This window comes from Terrapene carolina, unplaced genomic scaffold (genome assembly GCF_002925995.2).
Source record: "Terrapene carolina triunguis isolate 2854851 unplaced genomic scaffold, T_m_triunguis-2.0 Scaffold50930, whole genome shotgun sequence".
Lineage (NCBI taxonomy): Eukaryota > Metazoa > Chordata > Testudines > Emydidae > Terrapene > Terrapene triunguis.
In genome coordinates this window covers 1-25,587 of record NW_020715281.1, presented here as the reverse complement: position 1 = coordinate 25,587, position 25,587 = coordinate 1, and the positions used below count along the sequence as shown (strand labels likewise).

General features: G+C 40.6%; 1 protein-coding gene across 1 annotated transcript; it reads left to right on the top strand.

Annotated features, from left to right (window-relative positions):
* On the top strand, nt 1–25,333 carry LOC113405795 (proton channel OTOP1-like; the record flags this gene model as incomplete). The annotated part of the gene is made up of 5 exons (XM_026647050.1): nt 1–190; nt 7,079–7,215; nt 12,304–12,362; nt 17,327–17,457; nt 24,399–25,333. Coding segments are annotated over exons 1-5 (1,437 nt in total), but the record flags the coding sequence as incomplete, so codon positions are not given.
* Between the last annotated feature and the right edge of the window lie 254 nt (nt 25,334–25,587).

Genomic DNA, 25,587 nt, shown 5'->3' with positions numbered 1-25,587 from the left:
GCCGGGCTGCTGCTCATGTTCGCCTGGGCTGTGCATGCGGTGGGCATCAGGAAGCAGGATCTGCTCTCCTATCTCATCACCATCATGCTCATCCAGCTGCTCTGGATGCTGTGGTACATCTGCAGGAGCTACACCCAGAGGAGGCTGATCCAAGAGAAAGACACCCACGCAGGAGCCCGCTGGTTAAAGTGTAAGTCGCGGGTCCCACTTCCATTTACTGGCAAAGCCAAGGCCGGGCTTTGGTTTCCCCTGCGAGGATAGCCAAAAAAACCCAGCAACCTCCAGGGGGCTCAGCGCCTCTTAGGGCCAAATCCATGGTCTGTGTACTTGCCCTACCCTTGGCCATATAGTAGTGAAGGTCCCTATACTCCAGCAGAATGGAAATTTCTAGTCGATTCATTCCATGCAACCTGCAACTTGTCAGTCAGGTTACTGTGAAAAGAGAAATTTCACTCCCAGAGGGTTCCTCTGAAATCCCCTAATTTCTACCAGAGCCAGAGAGATGCATCACACCAGTATATTTGAAGTTCCTTTTTGTTATGTTGTTCTTCTGTTCTTCATAATGATCATTTTCTTATTTTCTGTACAAAAACAATAAAAACCAACCAACCAACCAAAAAAAAAATCCACTACATAGTTATATCTAGATATAGAAATAGATGTAGATATAAATTATATGGATACCAATCATACAGGTGAACATACTAAAGACTGAAACCCCCACCCCCCACTCTACTTATTTAAAACCTAGATACCAGGATGGCAGGCACATTGAAAATAAGATAGTTAGGTTAGATCAGGCAATTATGTAGGTGAGAGTCTATTTGTCTAGAGGAATTTGGGACTTGGGAAGTGCACTCTTTTCAAGCAATGCAGTATTATTTATTTTATTGCAGAATGCATCACAGGTGTCAAAGTCTGTCTATACAAATAAGCTATTATTATTTATTACCTGTATTATCTGTAGGAAAGGGATAGGTAAGAGAATGAGTAAATATTATAATGCCACTATATAAATCCATGATACATACACACCTTGAATACTGCATGCAGTTCTGGTTGCCCCATTTCAAAAAAGATACATTAGAATGGGAAGAAGTACAGAGAAGGGCAACAAAATGATTGGGGGTATGGAAAACCTTCCTTATGAGGAGATATTAAAAAGACTAGGACTGTTCAGCTTGAAAAAGAGATGACTAAGAGGAGGTTATGTCAGAGTTCTATAAAATCATGAATGGTTTGGAGAAAGTGAATAAGGAAGTGTTATTTATCCCTTCACATAACACAATAACCAGGAGTCACCCAATTAAATTAATAGGCAGCAGGTTTAAAACAAACAGGAGGAAGTACTTCTTCACAGGGCACACAGTCAACATGTGAAACTCATTGCCAGGGGATGTTATGAAGGCCAAAACTATATTGTGGTCCAAAAAAGAATTAGATAAGTTCATGAAGAATAGGTCATCAGGGGCTATTAGCCAAGATGGTCAGGGTTGCAACCCCATGCTCTGGGTGTACCTAAGCCTCTGACTGCCAGAAGCTGGGAATAGAGCACTCAATAATTGCCCTGTTTTGTTCATTTCATCTGAAGCATCTGGCACCAGCCATTGTTGGAAGAGAGGATACTGGGTTAGATGGACCATTGGTCTGACCCAACATGGCCATTCTTATGTTCTTAAGGTGCCATAAGCATTTATGGTGCTTTTCAGACAGGCAAGAAGACAAGGACCCTTCCCCAAGGAGCTTGCAGTTTAGGATATAAACTATGTGTACCATTCAGGTAGCACCTGTAGGCAAAAAAGGGAATTTCTGGGAAGTTTTGCAAGGCTTTTGCAGCAGCAATTATTTGCACCATCATGTGCATATGGGATATAGGCCCTCAATGGTTTTATTTAATTGTGTATTGAATAGTGTGACAAAGTCACATTAACTTAAAAGAATGTAGTGTTTCAGGTTGTAGGAAAAAAGCAAGGTCCTTTGCAGTAACCATTGAGCTGTAGTTTCTCAACCCTACTGTTGTGCCTTCTTTAGTCTCTTATTGTCAGTATTAATAGTACTTGCAATTTGTATTGTTTTATTAAAACCGAAAGTTATACATCCGTTTTCTGCATAATCACTTTGCTAAAAATTTATACTATTAACATGGCATCACATGAATAGTTACTGCTTATTATTTACTATTTCCCATAATAATATGCCATTCTTAGCCATAACTTGGTAGTTAAACAGTTTTACTTTAGTAGGATAGATGGGTCAAATTCTTCTTGGGTGTCATTTGAATTATGCCAGGGTTGAATTTGGCTTTATTTTGGGCCAAGTTCTGCTACCTTTACTCACATTAAGTAGCACTTTACTCCTTGAGTAGTTCCATTAATTGAGGAACAAGATACTACTCAAGGGTGGCAAAATCTGGTCCTTTATCTTGGTGGCACATTTTTTCACTTGCCATGGAGGATATAATGAATCATAGAATCTCAGAAATAAAATATGCAAAAGAACTGTTAGGTCATCTTATCCATTTCCTCCACCAATGCAGGATTGCTCTTTACAGTCTTCCACAATTTCCATTGGATGACTATTTCAGTCTAATAAATTTCACTGTTGGAATTTTTTTTCTGATATTCAGACCACATTTTCCTATGCTTAGTTATTGCTTGGACAATTCTAGACAATTCCTTTAACCAATGTTAGAAGAAAACATACCTGGATTTATTAACAAATGTCCAATCCTGCAGTACTTACTCTGGCAAGACTAACATTACCTTCCTTTTCCAGAGTTAGAACTCCATACTGATCTCTTAAAAAGTATCAATAATTGTGTAATAAAAATGATTAGCTAGTAGAACTGTTTACAAGTTTGAAAAAAAAAGAAATGTTTTGTCATTGATTTATTGACTCCAAGACCAGAAGGGATCACTGTGACCATCTAGTCTGATCTCCGGTATAACACAGGCCATAGAACTTCCCCCAAATAATTCCTAGAGCAGATCTTTTAGAAAAATATCCAATCTTGATTTTAAAACGGTCAGTGATGGAAAATCCATCAGAGCCTTTGGTAAATTGTTATACTGGTTAATCACTCTCACCATTAATTACTGTTACCATTTTCATGATAATTTTCACACGTTTTCCTCATTTTTTTGGCCAGCTCTATTAGCTAGTTTTTTAGAATGTGCCTCTTTGTTCTCATTGCATAAAGAAAATGTGCATGAATTAACTGGTAAGACTAGAAAAAAGACTGGTTAGACTAGAAAATTTTAATATTTATCTAGATTACTTAGTTGGATTTAATTGTCCAGCGTTTTGATACCCAATAAATGACATATTTTATGTATTTTCTTTAGTCAGTGAATACCATGGTGAAAAGCTGTAACTAGGTTACCACTTATGGCTTGCATTTTACCAGCATAAATGTTGGATGAGAATTACTGAACAAAAACATCTTTTTATATAGTTATGTATCTTTTTATATCCATTTCTAACCAGATCTAACCAACTAGATATTGGCAGTTTGAACCTTAGAGAAGTGTTCTTTCCCAATTTGTATGGTATACAAAGCACATCTCCTGAAGTCTTAATGTAGACAATGTTTCTATTGACTTCAGTGGCTGTTTTGCTTCCTTAGGATTATATGAGCATGCCCCAAGTAATCATTTCCTCAAAGCTTTGAAGAAAGATGCATAAATGAAGTCCTTTGCCTGACTTACTCCAGTGTGGCATTTTCCTGTCGTGATCTCATGGTTAAAAAAAGCCATAGGCACTACACAAGAAAACAGTGAAGATCAATCAAATGAGGTGGACATCTTATGAAAAAAAGGGACAAACAAACAAATTGCTCCCATGAACAAGTTTATTCTATTATTTTCTCCAACATCACAAGTTATACCTAAATTATGGCCAGCCTAGTTAACTTGGACTATGACCCTTAGCCTCAAATTTGAATGTTGGGCATTTTGTATATGTTGTTGGTGTATTGGGCTAAGACATTAGCTGTACTACTTGTTGTTTGAACCAGCCCAAACAAAATATTTTTAATTTATATGAGTCACAGAAGACTTCCTTGAAGTCAATGACACAACTCTCATTGACTTCAATGGGAGCAAGTTTGAACCCATAGCATATTTAGAGAGAACCAAAGGAAGCATGTGTGCAGAAATACTCATTATGACATAAATCATAATTACGCGGTGTGGGGGGAAAGTAAGTGTTTCTCCACTGACCAGTTAGAATACATGTCTAAAACATGTGAAATCTAGAACCCTCATTAAAGGAAATCCATGACTATGTGTAATACAAAGTTACATGGAAAGGAGTTACAATAAATATACAACAGCTGATTCATGCAAAAACAAGATATGTGCGTAGTGGAGGGGTCTGATGAGGAATCTACGATATGATTATTTATGCTTTTGTGTGTTTAAGCCTGACTTTCTTTCTTTCTTTCTTTCTTCACCTTATTAATGCCTTAAACTCAGTTGAACTCTTCTCATAAGTGATGGAAAAAAAGCATGCAGAATCAGACCCTAGGACTGTGCATCCCTTTCACCAACTGCATTGCTTCACCATTTCACTCTGTTGTAAATTATAAATATATGCATACACCATTTTTTTTCTCACTACCATTTTTTTCTCACTTTAGTTCTTAACTAAAGTGAGAAAAAATGGTGTAAACATATATCTATAATATATAAAGATTATATATTAGGGTTTGAGCCTACACCACTGAACTCAATGGAAAATTTCCCACTGGGATCAGGATTAGGGTCTTAAATCATTTCCAATCACACACCAAGTCAGTCTATATATTAGAATTTATTAAACAAGAACCACATATGTTTTTCTCCAATGTAATATAAACTGTTGCTGCAGAAGGATCTTGTTTCCTGTTGATGAGATAATTATATTCAAAACGAAATAAATCCTCAAGACATGTTGAAACCATTAGAAAAAATATCCAAATAGACTGATTTTTAAAATTGCATTTTTTTGGTAGTAGTTTCCTTGGTATTTTTAGAAATTAGTCCTGAAAGTTATTTTAATTGAATTAACAATGCTAATTCCCTTTAGAACAATATTAATTCCTTGTAGAAGGAAACCTAAGTGACTGACTGCTAAAGCAGTCTAGAATCTACCACCTTACAGTACAATTTACTTGTGTACATAATGAAAAATTATACAGTATGTGTAGTTAAACCTAGGGCCCAATCCTGCAAACACTTCCATATGTGAGTAATGTCACTCAGATAATAACTAGTCTAACTGAACTCAATGGGAATACTCACTTGAGTAAAATTACTCACACACACAGGTGTTTGCCGAGTGGGCCCTTAGTTATTGAACTATAAAAGTGAAAAGTTGAGGCCAAATTCTCTGCTGGTGTAAGGTATATCCCTAGGGATTTTGGTCTTTGGTTTCTTTATATAGTGAGTATTTGTAAAATATGAAACTAAAAATACTAATGGAAATGAAATTCTTCAGGTTGCATTCTGTTTCCAAATCTGTTTTTGTATATTGACAAAGAGCTAATGAATTGAATAAACTGTGTTATTTTAAAAATGGCTGTAGCAAAGTGATTAATGTATTTTTTTTCTCCACTGCACCTGATTTGGAGCTTCTTGTATGCAGTGTTGTTGTAGCTGTGTCAGTCCCAGGATATTAGAGAAACAAGGTGGGTAAGGTAATACCTTTTATTGGACCAACTTCTGGTCCAATAAAAGATACTACCTCACCCACGTTGGAGCTTCTTGTTCATTTGTAATGAACTGGTGAGTACACTGTAAATATGAATAATTCCCAAACAGCAACAATTACACTGTATTTTTAAAATTTTCATTCAAATAAATAGCTCATCTTTAGTAGGGTATTGAATGAAGGGTCTTCTTGGTTGACTTGTTAACTTTAATTGTAGGGAACAAAATATATATTGCCCCAAAACAATAATTTCAGTGGAACATCTCATGTTAATAAGGTGAGCAGAATTTGGCCCTTTAAGTATAATATAAATACTGAATAAAATCAGCTCTTGTGATATCGTTTACCATCTTTATATCACAATTCTCTTTGAGCAATAAGAAACAGGGACAAAGACACAGTGATCTAAGTTCTGAGGGTCCTTAGCCAGTTTTTACCTGGTCTTTATTCAGCTAAAGTTAAGTTAAAGTCAATGGGAGTTTGTCTGAGTAAGGACTTAGGAAAAAACTTGAATAAAAGTCTCAGAGTCTGGCTCAGTAATTTTATCTCCCGTTGTGTCTTGTTGCTTAATTATGCTGGTACAATAAGGTTCAATAGCAACATAGCTGTATCTTATCATATAGCTTTCCAAAATGAGTTCCCATTTAGATCTTTGAAGTGAAAGACATTGGAGTTATACTAAAAAAAACAACAACAACAAAAAACAGTAAAGGAAACATTTAAAAAAACCCTTTAAAAACATTATATAAAAATTTAGACAAACGTTTGTTTGTTTATGTATGTATGTATGTTAAAGTAATGGATCTCAGGATGAAGTCTGAAATCTGAGTGCATTTGTAAAAAGAAAAGCATACAGTTTTTGGTCTCTGACTTATAGTGGTTCAGTATAACCTTCTGAACAATTGAGATGGCATACCAAGTGATTGTATTACTGCCCAGTGTAGGACTCTTGGGTCAGGAGACTGTAACATTATTGTTCAGCTCTGTGAGCGGTATAGTTTGCTGTGTAGCTATATAGTGCATTAATTCATTTGACTGTATAACTGGCTCTGTGCTACAGTTACTTGAGGCTCTGATTCAGCAAGATGCTGAGCAGCTTCTACAAGATGCTGAATGCCCTCAACTCCCTGGGAACTGTACGATTGGTCCCTACATACTGCATGAGCTATTCATGTATTGTGCTTACGCTTAAGTCCTAGATTGTGAAGGAGCTTTCATGAATTACAGAGCTTTATTGCATGGAGTAAACTGATCTTATGACCATTTACTTATTTTACTGATTAGTAGGGATAGCCTTTTCAAAACATGAATTTTCATTTATTAGTACAGATTCTCTGAAGATGGGTTAACTGTATATTAACATTTTCTAATATTTGTTTTGTCTTAGGTGGGATTACATTATTTGCAGTGATTACTTTAATTCTGGACTCTTTTAAAATTGGATACTTTATTGGATTTTCAAACTGTTTATCAGCAACTGAAGGCATTTTTCCTGTCACACATGCAGTGCATACGCTTTTACAGGTAAAAGTAACCAGTTTTAGCTTGTTGTTATGTCTGTTTTTCTCACCAAGCATAATTTTTGTCTGTTCCTCTTGTTCTGTTTTTCCTAAATTAGTTTCTAAAAACATTAGGAGATAAGTTGTTAAAGGCTAAACTTTTTGTGTATGCATACCCCTTTCTGCATGCAAACTGGGATTTGAGCATGCAGATCAGGCAGTTGAGCAAGAAGTTTCCCAATTTGTATCCAAAAATGCCTGTTTGTATCTGAAAATGAACTAGCTCCTTACACGTAGAGATGTATGTATAAATGTTTCACATGGATAAAAAGGTCTCCTAAAAATTTGATCCCACATTTGGCACGACATACCTTTTTGTAGTTCAAGTTAGGCACATAGTCGTCATAATTTTTTTTATATGAAATGAGACAAATACATTTCACTGTTGCTTCTGCACAGGAACTTGCCATACTGGTTCAGTCCATCGATCCATCTAGTCTGGTCTCCTGCAGCTGGCAGTAATGAATAACTGATTCTTCAAAGGAAGGCAAACCCCCTAAATAATGTACTTATGTAGTTGTGCAATGCTTGTTCATCTGGGGAAATTCCTTCCTGAAACAAGTAAATGATGGGTTTTCACCCTGAAGCATGTTATTTGATTACGCACATCACTGTGTGCATAGCAGCAAACATAGCCAATAAGGAGTGTACAATTATCCAGTCGTATTCTAAGTCTAGCCATTTGTCTCCATGTCATCATGTGGCAATGAATTCCACACTTGATTATATGTTGCATAAAGAAGTGTTTCCTTTTCTATTATTTTAAACTTACAGACAACCCCCTTGTTATTATGTAATAGGTCAAAAGGGAGAGACTGATGAGATTTTACAATAGCCTCCATAATGTTGAATACCTGAATCAAGATCCTCTTACAATTTCTCCATCCCGGATGGTGAGCCAGATTATGCACCTGTATGAGGGCCAGGCGCAGTGTGTGGTTGGGGGAGGCGCAACTAGCTTCCATTCCCTTGCACAACCAGCTCTGAAGCAGAATTCCAATTCCAATTCCATGTGCAATGCAGAACTGTACAGAGGAAGGGAAAAATAAAAAACATCGATAACTGATGCTAGTGGGGTCACTTAATGCACCTTCAGAAGGTGCATAGATAACATGGCGATGGGCGCAGTATAAGAACTGTGCCAGAAAATTTGGATTTGATTCAAAACTTTCATAAAGTTTGGAAGCCTCTTGATCCAATGTTTTGGTGTAGTCCCTTTTTAAATTTGGCAAATGTTTCACTGAACAGATGGGCAAATGTGGTAGGAATGTGATCTTCTGGTTAGGTGGCTGGAGATCAGAATTCTCAGTTTTGCCAATGAAATGCTGTGTAGACATAGGACCACATTTTCAAAAGTGTCCACTAATTTTGAGTTCCTTAAATCAAAGGTGCTGAACATGGACAATTCTAGCTGAAGTCAATGGGGGCTGCAGAAAATCAGGCCCTGGATATCTCAAGTTTGGCACCAAAAATTGAGGTGCCCAGAATGAATGGACATTTGAGCCTTAATTTACTGTTAATTAATGTGTTTTGGACATCTCAGAACTCCATTTCACTGGGACCATTATCAGACAGAGCAGACATGCAATGTTCTTTTCAAAGGTTCCGTGGAGAAGAAAGAACCATTTTTAGATAAGGGAAGGGCATTAGATCTAATATACTTGGACTTCAGTAAAGCACTTAACTTGATGCCACATGGGAACTTATTAGTGAAATTAGAGAAGATGAGGATCAGTACAAGGTGGTGAATTATAAGGTGGATAAAAGTGCGAAAACAATGGGTTGTGCTGAAAGGTGAATTATTGGACTAGAGGTAGGTTACTAGTGGAGTTCCTCAAGGATAAGTCTCGGGACCAATCTAATTCAATAATTTTATTAGTGATTTTGGCACAAAAAGTAGGCATCTGCTAGTGGAATTTGCTGATGATATAAAGTTTTGAGGCATCGTCAATACAGAGGAGGATCGGAATATTATACAGGAAGATCTGGATGACTGACGACCAGAGTAATACAAATGGGATGAAATTCAAAGTACTAAGTGCAAAGTCATGCACTTAGTGTCTAATACATTTTTTGCCATAAGCTAGGGGCTCATCAGTTGGAAGAAACAGAGGAGGATAAAGACCTGGTTGTGTTGGTCTATCACAAGATGGCTATGAATCATCAACATGATGTGACAGCAAAAAAGACAAATGTGATCCTAGGATGTATCAGGTGATGCATTTCCAGTCGAGATAGAGAAGTATTAATGCCATTGTACAAGGCACTGGTAAGATCTCCTTTGAAATACCGTGTACAGTTCTGGTCACCCATATTCAAGAAAGATAAATATGAACTGGAAAAGGTGTAGAAAAGCACTACTATGAATTGCTGTGCTCTGTTCACTCTCTCTGAAGCATCTGGATATGGCCACTGTTGGAAAACAAAAGACTGGTCTAGATGGACGATTGGTCTGACTCAGTCTGACCATTTTTCTGTTCTTATGATGATCGGGGAATGGAAGACCTATCTTATGAGTGGAGACTGGAAGATGTTGGTATTTTTAGCCTTGCAAAAAGAAGGCAGAGAGGGGTTATGACTGCTTTCTATAAATACATTGGTGGGTAAACACCAGGGAGGGTGAAGAGCTATTTATGCTAAAGGACAATATTGGTGCAAGAACAAATGGGTATGTACTGGTTAGGAACAAATTCAGGCTAGAAATTAGAAGAAGGTTTCTACCCAGCAGAGGAATGAGGTTCTGGAACAGCCTCCCAGTAGGACTTTTGGGGCCAAACAATTTAATTAGATTTAAGCGAGGGCTAGACAAATTTATGAGTGTGATTGTATGACAGGGTTACTTGTGATGGTAGGGGCAAGCCTTGGGACTCACTTCAAGTCTGATGTTCCTAAAATCTCATGCTTCAGGGTTTCAGCCAGCCATCTGCAGGGATCAGGAAGGGATTCTCCTCTTCCCACCTCAAGCCCCTCAATTATTCTGGGTTGTTTTGTTTGTTTTTTATCTCCTTGCTTACCACAGCTGGAGATGGGACATTGGATGCAATGGGCCAGAGCTGTGAGGTGGCACTGAGCACTCTCACTCAAGTTCTTGGCTGGCTGGCACCAGCTCAGGGAGCTCACATGCTCAGGGTCCCCAACATCACATGATCACCAGCCATTTGTGGGGCCAGGAAGGAATTTTCTTCCAGGTCAGATTGTCAGTGACCTTGGGGGTATTTTGCTTTCCTCTGCAGCATGTGGATGCTGGTCACTTGCCAAGATTATCTGGGTATATCTCACTTAATCATGTCCCTGCCATTGCAGGGGCCTCAGGCACTGGTGCACCTCGGTCTCTCCTGTTCTCTGCCTGTGGCAAATAATAGTCTAGACTCCTGTGGCCTGTAATACTGTGGTCTAATTTTGGTTGTTGGGTTGAGGGTGTGGGTGTGGGTTGCTTGCGATTTGCAGATTGTCAGACTAGATGATCTGGTGTTCCCTTCTGGCCTTAAACTCTGATTCTATGCCTGACCCCTTTTCAAGCACTTCCCCTATTGTCAGACTTCAGTATTCTGGGAACCTAACTGTGATTGATGTCTCCAGATTCCATGCCAGCATCCCTTTGGAATCTGGTGTATCATTCCACTATCACCTTGCGTTCCTCATTCATTCCACTAGGTTGCATCAATGGGGAACTAAATCCTGAAGTCTCACTCCATTATCCTTCCACGACCTCAGTATCATCTGATTCTTCTTTTGTCCCCCGCCATTCCCATCTCTCAGACCCAGTCTCCAGTGACGTGCTCTGCCTCTTTAATATCCTCCAAAACTGACCTTTCTGCGCTCTCTTGGCTGCTACAACCTTTGTACCTGCTGTGGTTGTCTCTCAGATTGATTACTACCAACCTTCTCTCCTGCTTTCTGTATGTCACTGTCGTCAGATGCTATATCTCAGGGCCTCCTCTTACTACAGTCACTTCTCCTCCCTGCAGGCTATTCACAGAACCTCTCCACCTTGAATTCCTTCATTGACCTGTCTCTTACCTCATCATTCTCAACATTCTCAGCCTCACCAGGCCCTACATAAATCTCACTGCTGCCTACATCTCTGATCTCACTTCTTACTTTCACTTCCTACATTCCTCTCATTCTCCTTTCCGTTTCCTTCTTTTGGCTTCTTGCCTTTGCTCATGCAGCCACTTTATTCATGGACCATGACTTGTCCATTTGGAGCACTCACTGTGCTCTCCTTCACAGCGCTCCTAAAATCTCACATCTTCCAGGAATTCTTCCTACCTTGTTCCCCTCACCAATGATCTCTCATCTGAACTGTTATCTCATAATTTGTCTCATGTGTGTTATTGTTGTCTATTTTAGACTTTAAGTTCCTTGGGGCAGGGGATTCATCTCCCTTGAACATGCTGTAAAGCCCAATGTAAATGTACTGGCCTATACCTTTTAAATTAATAATACTGGTTGCTAATTGACAGGTGCTGCAAGATGAAAGCACTTTATTAATTAGAAACTTTGTTGGCAGCCTCAACCAAGAAACACTGATGTATGGGTTGGGAACAAGTACGAACCTCTTACCCATCAAAATGCTCCTCTCAGAGAAGGATAGACGCACATAGCAGCACTGCTACTGTTGCAGTTGCAATACCTGTCTTGTGGACAGAGAACTTTATATTTCTGTGCTGTCAGTCTGGTACTTTCCTTCGCATTTTTCACCACTACATGAAAAATAAAAGTCTTTCCAGCTACAGAAACTCAAAGTATGAGATATCTTTTGGATGAGACATGTTTAACGAAGTTTCTACTGTAATCTGTTCCACTGTCTTGTGTATATGAGCGATGTTAGGTTTCTGAGTGGCAGGCAAGTTCTGGGTGAATGGCACAGGGGGCCCAGGGTCATTTCAGATCCATTGAGCCTGATGGCAATGGATCTGCACCAATTTACACCAGCAGAGAATCTGGCCATCAGTGTTTTCCTGTATAACCATCTTCCTTGTTAATACTCACAAATATAGTGACATTTACCCAAATGAACTGATTGTATTTTATCTGTATTTCCATTTAGGTGTATTTTCTTTGGTGTCATGCCAAGGATATTATCCAGTCTTTCAAAACACTTGAAAGGTAAAATGAATATGATTTAGCTCTGGAACATTACTTCTAGTTTCTATGTATGTTGTTTTAACATGTATTGCATTATCATATAAAAATGCAGATAGTGAAAATTTTTGGAGTCTGATTCTACTTTTACTTATGTTTGTGTAAATTGGGTGCAATTCCATTTACAGGCATAAGTGAGAGGGTGAATCATTATTTTTTAATTTATATTTTCAATTTAAACAGTGTTTATACTTTAACAAAAATAGTCAAAGAATATGCATAATTTTTCCACTAATTAAATCATGTGACATGACTGCTACAGCATAGTAACTTTTCATCTTTGGAGTTACACATACCTTTCTCAGAGTAAGGAAATATCACCTGTATGTCTCATGTTTAATTTATTTAGCTGTCTGAAGGGTTATTGGCATCAGTCACTGTGTGCAGTAGCTTGCATTCAGTGACACATGTTTGACAACATCTTAAATTGTTATGGGGGAATGCCTTCTTTGGACCAGATATGAATGTGCAAATATACTGTGGGACAAATTCTGCTCTGACGTATGCCCATGTAGCTCCCATTGAAGTCAGAGGGACTTGTGCACACATCTGACGGCAGACCTTGGCATCTACAGTGTGATTTACATATCCCATTAATCGGAAACACTAAATACACTCAGATGATCTTGAAATAGAGGACTATATTCACTAGCCCGGAACTTGGAAGACCTGGATTCAATTCTCTGTTCTACCATAGACTTCCTGAGTGACTTTGGGCTAGTCATGTAATCTCTCTCTACCTCAGTTCCCCATCTGTACAATGGAATTAATAGCACTTCCCTACCTCACAGGGCTGTTATGAGGATAAATATATTAGAGATTGAGAGTTGCTCAGATACTACGCTAATGGAGACCAGATAAGTGCCTAAGGTAGATAGTGTAAAGTCATAGATTACAAAGACTATACCCATATCTTTATTCACAAAATACATATAGAACAGACAGCACCAATTAAAACTTTCCTACCCAGCTCCCTAAAAGTTGGCCCAATTTCCAGGAATTATGGAGTTATGTTTGCTCAGCACCTCCGTAAATCAGGCTCAGTGTGTCTGAACTCTGGCTTGGAAGGAACAACACCAATAGTGCTGGTAGCAGTCTCCTCTCTGCTTGCAGAAGTGTCAACTGTGCTACAGACAGAGGATGGGAGATCACCATCTGATTTCACATTGCAGGCAAACTGAACCAATGATCATGAGACAAATGTTTTTATACCCCATCCCCAAGTTCCTGAGCTGCCCAGTTACCTTACAATTACCATAAAAATCCATTCTTCTTTTAGGGGAATACAGAGCAGCATCCTCTATATCTTAGCGATAGCTCTTTTTATTTTTAATTAAATAGATGGAAATGTCAAACTAGGTAGTATCTATGAAAATACTTCTTAAAACTATGGCTGCACAGGTGGGCAGCATTCCAGTAGAGACAAAATTAAACCATGATTGAAAAAGTAATAAAAAATATAGGCAACACCATTGAGAAAGGGGAAGAAATCAGCAAAAAGACTTACTGTGGCCAGGGATAAAATGTTCAAAAGTGCCTACGTGACTTAGAAACCTAAGTCTTATGGACTTTCAGTGGGATTTAAGCTCCTAACTCACATAGGTACATTTGAAAATTTTACCTGAGATCTTCATGTGGCATCATTGACTTCAGTGGACTCTCCACCCCTAAATGTCAGATCTCCAGCAAGAATAAAAAAGAATGCCCATTCTACTGTCATCATGCATGGTATTGTACAATGATGAAGTACCACAGATGTAAACCAAGAAGTTTATCTGGTGATGCCTGACAAAGGTGGATGGAAAGCGAGCTAGATTGTCGGGCTCAACGAGTAATGATCAACAGCTCAATGTCTAGTTGGCAGCTGGTTTCAAGCGGCGTGTCCCAGGGGTCGGTCCTGGGGCCGGTTTTGTTCAACAACTTTATTAATGATCTGGACGATGGGATAGATTGCACCCTCAGCAAGTTCGTGGATGCCACTTAGTTGGGGGGAAAGATAGGTATGCTGGAGGGTAGGGATAGGGTCCAGAGTGACCCAGACAAATTGGAGGATTGGGCCGAAAGAAATCTGATGTGGTTCAACAAGGACAAGTGCAGAGTCCTGCACTTAGGATGGAAGAATCCCATGCACCGCTACAGGCTGGGGATCGACTGGCTAAGCAGCAGTTCTGCAAAAAAGGACCTGGGGATTGCAGTGGATGAGAAGCTGGATATAAGTCAGCAGTGTGCCCTTGTTGTCAAGAAGGCCAACAGCATATTGGGCTGCATTAGTAGGAGCATTGCCAGCAGATCGAGGGAAGTGATTATTCCCCTCTATTCGGCACTGGTGAGGCCACACCTGGAGTATTGAGTCCACGTTTTGGTCCTCCCACTACAGAAGGGATGTGGACAAATTGGAGAGAGTCCAGTGGAAGGCAGCGAAAATGATTAGGGGGCTGGGGCACATGACTTACGAGGAGAGGCTGAGGGACCTGGGCTTATTTAGTCTGCAGAAGAGAAGAGTGAGGAGAGATTTGATAGCAGCCTTCAACTACCTGAAGGGGGATTCCAAAGAGGATGGAGCTCGGCTGTTCCCAGTGGTGGCAGATGACAGAACAAGGAGCAATAGTCTCAAGTTACAGTGGGGGCGGTCTAGGTTGCATATTAGGAAACACTATTTCACTAGGAGGGTGGTGAAGCACTGGAATGGTTTCACCTAGGGAGGTGGTGGAATCTCCATCCTTAGAGGTTTTTAAGGCCCGGCTTGACAAAGCCCTGGCTAGGATGATTTAGTTGGTGTTGGTCCTGCTTTGAGCAGGGGGTTGGACTAGATGACCTCTCGAGGTCTCTTCCAACCCTAATCTTCTATGATTCTATGAAATGTCATAATGATTCTTGAAACATGACTGCTAAACAAATTACAGGCACTGGCCAAATATTTATAGAAACGAAATAAGAAAATGACTCAGAAACCTCGCCTATGGGTTCTATTCTCTTTAGGTGTGTGTATAAATCTCATGAATCACCAATGAGATTTATGTAAACAGATAGAAAAGAAAATAAGCCAAGTCCTATGACGATATTACTAAGGCTTTCTGACGTATAGAGTAGAGACAGGTGTGGTCCAGTGACCTAAGTTCAGTAGTCGGAGCCAGGAACTCATAAATCCAAATCTTGCCAGCAGCGATGACCCCCTCTGTGGCTCTTAGCAAGTCTGTTCCGCATATTACTCAGCTACCTTACACAGTCACTGTGAGGAGTGAAATAGAAAGAGTGAGAGACAGTATGAGGTGACCCAGTGTGCTGTCTTGAGCTAGGGAGGCAGTGTGGTCCAATAGATACAGCAATGGCCCGGGAGCCAGGAGAGCTGGTTTGTATTCCTGGCTCTGCCACTGACCTGCTGTGTGACCTTAGGCAAGTCACTTTCACTATGTTTTCTCTCCCACCTTTGTTTGTCTTGTCAATTTAAATTGTAAGTTCTTTGAGCCAGGGACTTTCTCTCATTGTGTCTTAATAGAGAGCCAATGAGGTCTGATCTTGATTGGGGCTGCCAAGTGCTATTGTTATACAAATAATAAATATCTGACCAGACCTGGCTTTCATTTTTAGACAAGTTCCTGAGTCCTGAATTAAAAAGTCATATTTTATGCATCACAGCTGTGAAAATCCACACACAATACCACTAACTAACACTGTTAGTTGGATCTGGGGGCAGTTCATACAACTGTGGGAATGCTCTTGAAAACAATTATGATGTACTAGTTCTTTACTTCCATTATTAGCTTCACTGCAGCAGCACAATAGAGCCTTTATTATATGCTCTGCAGTACCTCTATACAGTGTGACACTAAAACATATTGTTCTGTTTGTTTAATCATGTAAAATGCTATTCTTTTAGTTTATTTTCAAAATAAGGCTTGCAGTGTGAGATAGTGAAATAAGATCTATTTATAAGTAGATTGCTTATAGTGTGTTACCTCTGAATCGGGGACTTTGTGCAAAGGCAAGATGAAGAATTGATCAGAGAAGCTGGCCAGAAGAAGGAATGCAAACAGATTTGAAACTTGGTGCAAGAGAAGGAAGTCTGCAGTAAGCAGTGGGAAGTGGAGGGACCAAGACTGGCTCACTCTTAGAAAAAAAACACAGTATTCTACAACAATGGGTCAAAACATCACAGTTTGCAATTACTGTTATGTTTTGACCCATTCTCTCACTGCTTACCCCAGACATCTTTCTCTTGCCCCACATTGGATCGCATTCTGAGATTGAGATTTCAAAGCCTCCTAGGGTGTTTAACCACACAATTCCCATTTATTTTAATTGTAACTGTGTGGCTAACTCCCCTATGTGGCTTTGACAATTTCAACCGGGGGATTTGTAGATGGAAATGAATGGAGTGGAATCTGGAGAAGGCAGGGGAATCTCTGTAAGGAAAGGATGACTACAGTGGGTGTGAGGAAGGAGTGCAGAATGCTTTGACATACCTGTGCAGGAGTGGGAGCAGTAGAGCCTATTAACATAAACCTATTCCTGTTTAGATTAGTAAATCGTTGTCATGAATGTGAACTTTCATATAAACCCATCCAGAAAGTCGCTATATAATATATGACTATTTCCAAAGAATGACATGTGCTATTCCTGGCAATAATGCCATCATATAAATATAAACAATGCCATTGTACAAGAGATTGTGGCAAATAAGAGCAGCATCCTACTTACAATACAATTTAATAGATTAAACCACTGCCTTTTTAGAACATCCTGAAAGACCCACCTATCTAACCTGTTTCACCATGAATGTAAGGAGACAGTTTAGCATTTGTTTTACTGCCATTGAGGAGTAAAGTAGTGTCAATCTTTGTACCCAGTAAAAAGTGATGGATTCCATTTCAGATAGATGGGGTGAAATCCTTTGTACAGATTGTATCAATAACTAATCTATTTTCTAGGTTTGGGGTGATCCATTCCGTGTTTACAAATTTACTCCTGTGGACAAACGGAGTGTTAACAGAATCAAAACACCAACTCAATGAACACAAGGAAAGACTAATCACACTTGGTTTTGAAAACATAACAATAGGTAAGCTAAAGGGTTGGTATGTTTTTGGAAGTTCTGCTATAATGCATGATCATTCTAAATATGGTATCCCACCAGGTCAACGGTAAGTATCGTACCATACATAATAAGGTCCTGATCACCTGCAATGGTCCATACATAATAATAATGGTCCTGATCACCTGCAACTCCTATTTCCTTCAGTGGGAACTGATGGTTCTCAGCACCTTAGTGAATCAGGGCCAGAGTAACAATAATGTCCACAGACTCTTAAAAAAAAAAAAGGCATGTTGTAAACATTTATTTTGTTGTATAAAATCCCCAAAGCACCTATCCAGTAAGAAAGCACAGAGGGTAATTGAACAAAGCATGTAGTTAAAAGAGATTTTAATTGGTGCCATATTGCTAGTGGTAAGTATCTCTCATGACATGGGCCCAATTCTGCAAAGCCTGTCAGGTGAGGAGTCCCACTGAATTCAATGGAACTGCTCCAGTGGCACCAATGCAGATATTTCTTAAGGAGGAGAAGCAAATTCCAGCCCCTGTCCCACCCCCACCTGGGACCCTGCTCTGGTCCCCACTCATTTTCTGGTCCTCTTCCTGCACAGTCTCCCTTGGCTGGGGAGACTCTCCTCTCTTTTACTAACACAGTACATGAGCCAGTGGCACCAGGAGTTGAATTCTCAGCAGACTTCTCTGCACTCCACCGTACAGGAACAGACTTCCAGTGCACCAGGGTGGGGGGAGAGCGGAGGAGGTCAAATTTCAGTGGCATTGCGACCGCACAGCTGAAGCGATGTTCCAGACCACTCTGGCAGCAGCTGTACTTATTTAGTATTGGACCACTGCTTAAAAGTGCTGTGCACCTCCCTCCCTGCTCTGCAGCCTATGGAACTTTAAGCGAGTGCAAAACCTTTGGGGAGGGGGTGGAGCAGCATTCGCCCTCCTCCTCCATTTACCCAGCCCCCGCCAATTAGCGCTACTGAAATAAAGATTCTGTATGTCAGTGCTGGTTTGCCTTCTGTATTGTAAGAGTCTCTTCTCATAATGGACAATTTTCTCCACTGATAACATGTCACAGACTTTGACAAATTCTGAACATGATCCTCTGAGGTGCTGAGCACCTTCAACTCCCAATGAAATCAAGGGAAGTTGAGGGTAGTCAGCAGCTTAAATGGGAGATAAATGCACTCTGCAGGTGAGGGTACTTCTCTTCTGCTCCCAAAATTGTTCTGCAGGATTGTTTGGGATCATGCTAATCCTCACTGCAGGTGATGGAGAAGAGAGCCAGAGATATGCAAGGAGTGAATAGGTTTGCAGCTTTGGTGTAAATACTTTTTCCCGAGTTAATCCAATAGCACCTGGATCTTAACAACCCCTTGTTTTGGTTTTTCAAAACCAAAACCCAAACCAACCACATTTTTGTCTCTCTCTATTGCAGATTAGCTGAAAATAGTTTGCAATTTTCCATTACTCCCAGTAGAGTTCAAGGTAAATTCCAAAACTGGTAAAAAATATACTTAATAATTAGGGTTGCCAACTTTCTATTGGCACAAAACCGAACACCCTAGCCCTGCCCCTTCCTCGAAGCCCCGCCCCTTCACCCGAGGCCCGACCCCCCACTCATTACATTCCTCCTCTCTCGGTGGCTTGCTCTCTCCCACCCTCACTCACTTTCACTGGGCTGGGGGGTTGGGGTGCGAGAGGGGTGAGGGCTCTGGGGTGGGGCTGGGGATGCAGGGTTTGAAGTGCAGGAGGGAGCTCTGGGTTTCGGAGGGGCTCAGGGCTGGGGGTTGGGGTCAAGGCTCTGGGCGGGAGCTGGAGATGAGGGGTTTGAGGTGCAGGAGGGGGTTCCAGGTTTGGAGGGGGGCTCAGAGCTGGGGAAGGGGATTGGGGTACTGGGTTGGGGCACGGGCTTACCTGCGGCGGCTCCCAGTCAGCGGTCCAGTGGGATGCTAAGGCTGGCTTCCTGCCTGTCCTGGCAGCGCGGACTGCGCTGCATCCCGGAAGCAGCCAGCAGCAGGTCTCACTCCTAGGGAGAGGCGGGCAGGCGGCTTTGTGCGCTGCTCTCACCTGCAGGCACTGCCCTCTCCAGCTCCCAATAGCCGGTGCTGACCGGAGTGCCAGGGTCCCTTTTCAACCGAGTGTTCTGAAAACCGGACACCTGGTCACCCTATTAATAATATAGTCGACATTTTCAAAAACTACCTCTGAAATTGGACCCACAGTTTTATACCTACAATTTACAAGTTTTATCCCGTACAGGTACAAATAGAATCCAGATGCCGCATTACCTGATTGCTGCTGCAGATCCAGTATTTAGATATGTAGTTCAGAGATTTTCTCCAGTTGTACTGCATAGAGCACTGGTGGTCTGTGGAGAACATGCCAGCGTCCAGTAGAGAGCAGGTTATTGGCTTCCCTCCTAGTTTCCATCTGTTAAATTGCATTTAGAGACAGCTAAACTACATTCAAACATTCAGAACCTCAAAGATACGAACACCAGAGTTCTGGACTTACCAGTCAACCAGACACCCTCTGGAACCGGAAGTAATCAGGCAGCAGCGGAGACGCACACAGACACAAAAAAAGCAAATACTTTACTGCCTTGGGACTTTAGCCCTGGGGCTCAGGGCTTCAGCCGGGGGGGTGGGGGTTAAGGCTGCAGCCACAGTGTAGGTGGGGATCAGGGCTCTGGGCAGGGTGGGGGTCATGGCTTCTGACCCTTGGGATCACCAGGGCTCAGGGCTTTAGATCTGGGGGGGAGCACTGGGGCTTGGGGCTTCAGCCCCATGGCTCCGCTCCTAGTTTCAGTCTGGGGCTTGGGGCTTCAGCTCTGTGGCTCCTTTCCTGGCTTCAGCCCGAGCCCCGGCCCCCCCATGGCAGAAGCCAGGAACGGAGCCACAGGGCTGAAGCCCCGAACCCTGGCACCCCACCTCCCCCTGCCCATGAGGCTGAAACCAGGAACAGAGCCACAGGGCTGAAGCCCCGAGCCCCAGCGCTACTTCCAGATCCAAAGGCCTGAGCTCTAATGCTCCCGGTGGTCAGAAGCCCGGACCGCCCCCTACCCAGAGCTCTGCCCCCCCTTCCCCGCATGGCTGCAGCCCCAATGTCCCCTCCCCCAGTGGCTGAAGTCCGTAAGGTCTTGTTTGGAGTTACGGACATTTCAGAGTTATGGACAACCTCCATTCCCGAGGTGTCCAGGTGTCTGAGGTTCTACTGTATTACTTTTCTATGTGATAAATGGCTGTGGTTGCCACAGAAGAGATGCAATTGCAAATCGTAAAACATAGTCCATGCAATTGTGGATGACTGAAGTAGGTGATCGATGAGACAGTCTCTATATTAACATGTGTTCCACATCAAGTACTGATTTGAGAACTCTGTTTGCACCTCTGTGTAGTTCGCACTAAAAACAAAAACCCCACAGGCACAAATATGTGTGGGTGAAATTTTAGACCCAAGTTAGCACATAAGAACAGCCATACTAGGTCAGACCAATGGTCCCTTTAGCCCAGTATCCTGCCTTCTGACAGTGGCCAGTGCCAGTTGCTTCAGAGAGAGGGAAAGAACAGAACAAGGTAATTTGAATGATTCCTCTAGTCCAGTCCCAGCTTCTGGCAGGTTGAGGTTTAGGGAGCATGGGGTTTCGCCTCTGACCATTTTGGCTAATAGCCATTGATAGACCTATCCTCCATGAACTTATTTGATTCTTTTTTTAACCCAGTTATACTTTTGGCCTTCACAACATCTCCTGGCAATGAATTCCACAGGTTGACTGTGTGTTGTGTGAAGAACTGCTTCTTTAGGTTTGTTTTAAACCTGCTGCCTATTAATTTCATTGGGTGACTCCTACTTCTTGTGTTATGTGAAGGGGTAAATAACACCTCCCTATTCAATTTCTCCACACCATTCATGATTTTATAGATCAGTATCATATCCTCCCTTAGTTGTCTCTTCTAAGACGAAAAGTACCATGCTTTTTAATCTCTCCATGTATAGAAGCTGTTCCATACCCTTAATCATTTTTGTTGCACTTCTCTACACCTTTTCCAATTCTAATACATCTTTTTTGAGATGGGTCAACCAGAACTGCACACAGTATTCCAGGTGTGGGAATACCATGGATTTAAATAGTGGCATTATGATATTTTCTTTTTAGATATTTTTATTATCTATCCCTTTCATAATGGTTCCTAACATTCTGTTAGTTTGACTGCTGCTGCACATTGAATGGATGTTTTCAGAGAACTATCCATGATGACTCCAAGATCTCTTTCTTGAGTGGTAACAGCTAATTTAGACTGCAACATTTTGTATGTATAGTTGGGATTATTTTTTCCAAAGTGCATTATTTTTCAATTATTAGCACTTAATTTCATCGGCCATTTTGTCACCGTCACCCAGTTTAGGAGATCGCTCTGTAACTCTTCACAGTCAGCTATGGACTTAACTATATTGAGTAATTTTGTATCATCTGCAAATTTTACCACCTCACTATTCACCCCTTTTTCCAGGTCATTTATGAACATGTTAAATTTAACATCCTTGTAGGGTACCACAGTAGCATTTAACTTCAAAAAGGGGAACTACACAAAAATGAGGAGGCTAGTTAGATGAAATTAAAAAGAATAGTCACAAGAGTGAAATGCCTGCAAACTGCATGGAAGATTTTAAAAAAACCCACAATAGAGGTTCAAACTAAATGTATATCTCCCCCCCCCCCCCCCCCCAAAAAAAAACAGTAAGAAGACCAAAAATGTCACCATGGCTAAACAACAGAGTAAAAGAGGTGGTTAGAAACAGAAAGATATCTTTTAAAAATTTGAAGTAAAATTCTACTGAGGAAAATAGAAAGAAGCATAAATTCTGGCATGCCAGATTTATTGTAAAAGTATAATTAGGTAGGCTAAAAAAGACTTTGAAGAGCAACTAGCAAAACACACAAAACTAACAGCTAACATTTTTTAAGTACATCAGAAGCAGGAAGCCTGCCAAACAATCAGTGGGGCCACTGGATAATTCAGGTGCTAAAGGATCACTCAGGGAAGACAAGGCTATTGCAGAGAAGCGAAATGAATTATTTGCATTGGTCTTCACTGCAGAGGATGTGAGGGAAATTACTACACCTGAGCCTAGGGTGACCAGATGTCCCGATTTTATAGGGACAGTCCCTCTTTTTGGGTCTTTTTCTTATATAGACTCCTATTATTACCCCTCACCCCCTGTCCTGATTTTTCACACTTGCTGTCTGGTCACCCTACCTGAGCCATTCTTTTTAGGTGACAAATCTAAGGAACTGTCCCAGTTTGAGGTGTCAATAGAGGAAGTTTTAGAACAAATAGATAAATTAAAGAGCAGTAAGTCACTAGGACCAGATGGTATTCATCCAAGAGTTCTGAAGGAACTCAAATATGAAATTGTAGAACTACTAACTGGTATGTAACCTATCACTTATACCAGCCTCTGTACCAGATGATTGGTGGGTAGCTAATGTGTAGCTGATTTTTTTAAAAGGCTACTGAGGTGATCCTGGTAATTACAAGCTGGTAAGCCTAACTTCAGTACTAGGCAAATTGATTGAAACTATAGTAAAGAACAGAATTATCAGATACATAGATGAACACGATATGTTGGGGAAGAGTCAACATGGTTTTGTAAATGAAAACCATGTTTCACCAATCTGTTAGACTTCTTTGAGGGGGGTCAACAAACATGTGAATAATGGTGATCCAGTGGCTATATAGTGTACTTGGACTTGGTGTCCCAAAACACCTGACTTCTAGAATCTGGGACTGGGTGACAGGAACTGGATCACTCGATAAAGTGGCCTGTTTTGTTCACTCCCCTTTGAAGCATCTGGCACCGGCCACTGTCAGAAGACGACATACTGGGCAAGATGAACCAATGGTCTGACCCAGTATGACCATTCTTATGTTCTTATGTTGAACAGCACAGGTACCAGTACAGATCATTGGGGGGATGCTGCTATTTACCTCTCCCCATTGTGAAAACTGTCCATTTATTCCTAACCTTTCTTTCCTATCTTTTAACCAGTTACTGATCCATGAGGGGACTTTTCACTCTTATCCCAGGGCTGGTTTGTTTGTTTAACAGCCTTTGACGAGGGATCTTGTCAAAGGCTTTCAGAAAGTCTAAGTACACTATAGTTGTGACCTGTTTGAAAATTTGTCCCATATATGTACATTTATATATTACAGATAAATTCAATGCAAAATAAAAGTGATAATTAGTTTCTCCTTTACTATCCTGACAAGATTGAGCCTGTGTTTTCCCTACGACAGGTGGTAGAAGCCATAATTCACAGTTTGGTAGAGAAATGGGAAGGGAATTGATTTTTAAATATTTTATTTTAAATAAAAATATTGGTAATATTTAAGTGTAAGTATATAAAGACCAATTATCCTATCACTTACACATGTGTAAATCAGGAATAAAGTCAGTGCAGTTACATTGGTGTATAACTGAAAGGGGAACTAGGCCCCTACACAGTTAGGACTCAATTCTGCATCTGTTCCAGATATGGAACTCCTATTGGCTTCTGTAGGAGTTTCATCTGCAGAATGGAAGCAGAATCAAGCCCCTACTCGTTTGGGATCTTAAATATTTTAAATACATTGTTCCCTCAAAGCTGTGCTGAACTTTAAGAGATGTCTGTGAATTTTTAACATTCATTTTTTATAAGGATTTTGCCTAGAAAATGTAATAAGGCTATAGTTCAAATTTTGGAGGAGGTGCAAAAGTTGCTCTCAGACTAGTGATTTTAGTGTCCAACACCCAACTAAATTTTTTTTTTTTTTTTTTTTTGCAGGTGACTAAATGTACGACATGAGCTGTCTGACTGAAATCATTATTCTCCCTGTTGTGGTTGTCTCATTTAAAAGAAAAAACATTTATTTCACAACAAATTCTAATCTCTTTCTCCTTTTTTTGTTTTGTTTTAGATGACCATGCACCCCAATGTAATTGTACAACAACTCTCTGTTCGATATTTTCTCAAGGAATGTATTACCTTTATCCCTTCAACATAGAGTATCATATTTTAGCATCCACAATGCTCTATGTCCTGTGGAAGAATATCGGACGCAAAGTAGAACACCACCACCAACACAAAATACTGTTCAAGTTTCATGGCATAACAGTGGGCACGATTTTTGGACTAATTGTGCTGATTAGCACAATAGCAGTCGTTGTTGTGTACTTAATTCAGATGGGACGTTCGAAAATCAAGAGTGAGTTAGCACTTACTATGTTTTACTTATATGGTATCTCCGTACTGACTCTTATGTGTGTAGCTGGAATTGTCGCCCTTCTAATTTACAGACTAGAAGAAAGATCAATGGATAATTCAAAAAATCCTGCCAGGAAACTTGATGCAGACCTATTAGTTGGCACAGCTTCAGGTTCCTGGCCTCTCTCTTGGGGTTCTATCCTAGCAATTATCTGTGCCCAGTCTCATCCGCAATACACATGGTACAATCTTCCTTATTCCATCCTGGTTATTATTGAGAAATATATTCAGAATCTCTTTATCATTGAGTCCATACATCGTGAACAGGAAAAGGTGAATGATGATATTAAAACTCTTCGAATAGTAACTGTATCCAGTGGGAGCACTCTGTCACGTACCCCTTCATACAAAGAAATTTACACTGGAGCAGCTGATATGGACAATGGAAAGTTTCCATACATGTTTGATGGGAATATCTACATGAGAGAAAGAAGTGGCGGTGATGGTTTTGATGAAGTCAGGAGTCAAGCTAGCAGTCCAGTCACACACTCAACCTCCGATTTCTCACTGTATAGTCGAAACTCAGTTAACAATAAGAGGAGAATCCTGAAGAACATTGCAGCATTTTTAGTCCTGTGTAATCTTTCGGTAAGGTATTTTGAATGTAATTCACAAAATTAATACCAAAAAGCTCCCTAAAACCACCAAGACTGAGAAGAATATTAATGTTACTCAGTTTTACTCTTTATAATAAGTGAATTCTAGTGCTTGTGAAAGGAGGTGGATTGACTGCACCATTGGGGAATAATGTCTACTTAGAAGTGGAATAGGCACGGGAGAAGGTATTTAACCTTGCAGACTAAAGTCTGTTTATCCACAGTACAGGAATGGCACAGGCAGTG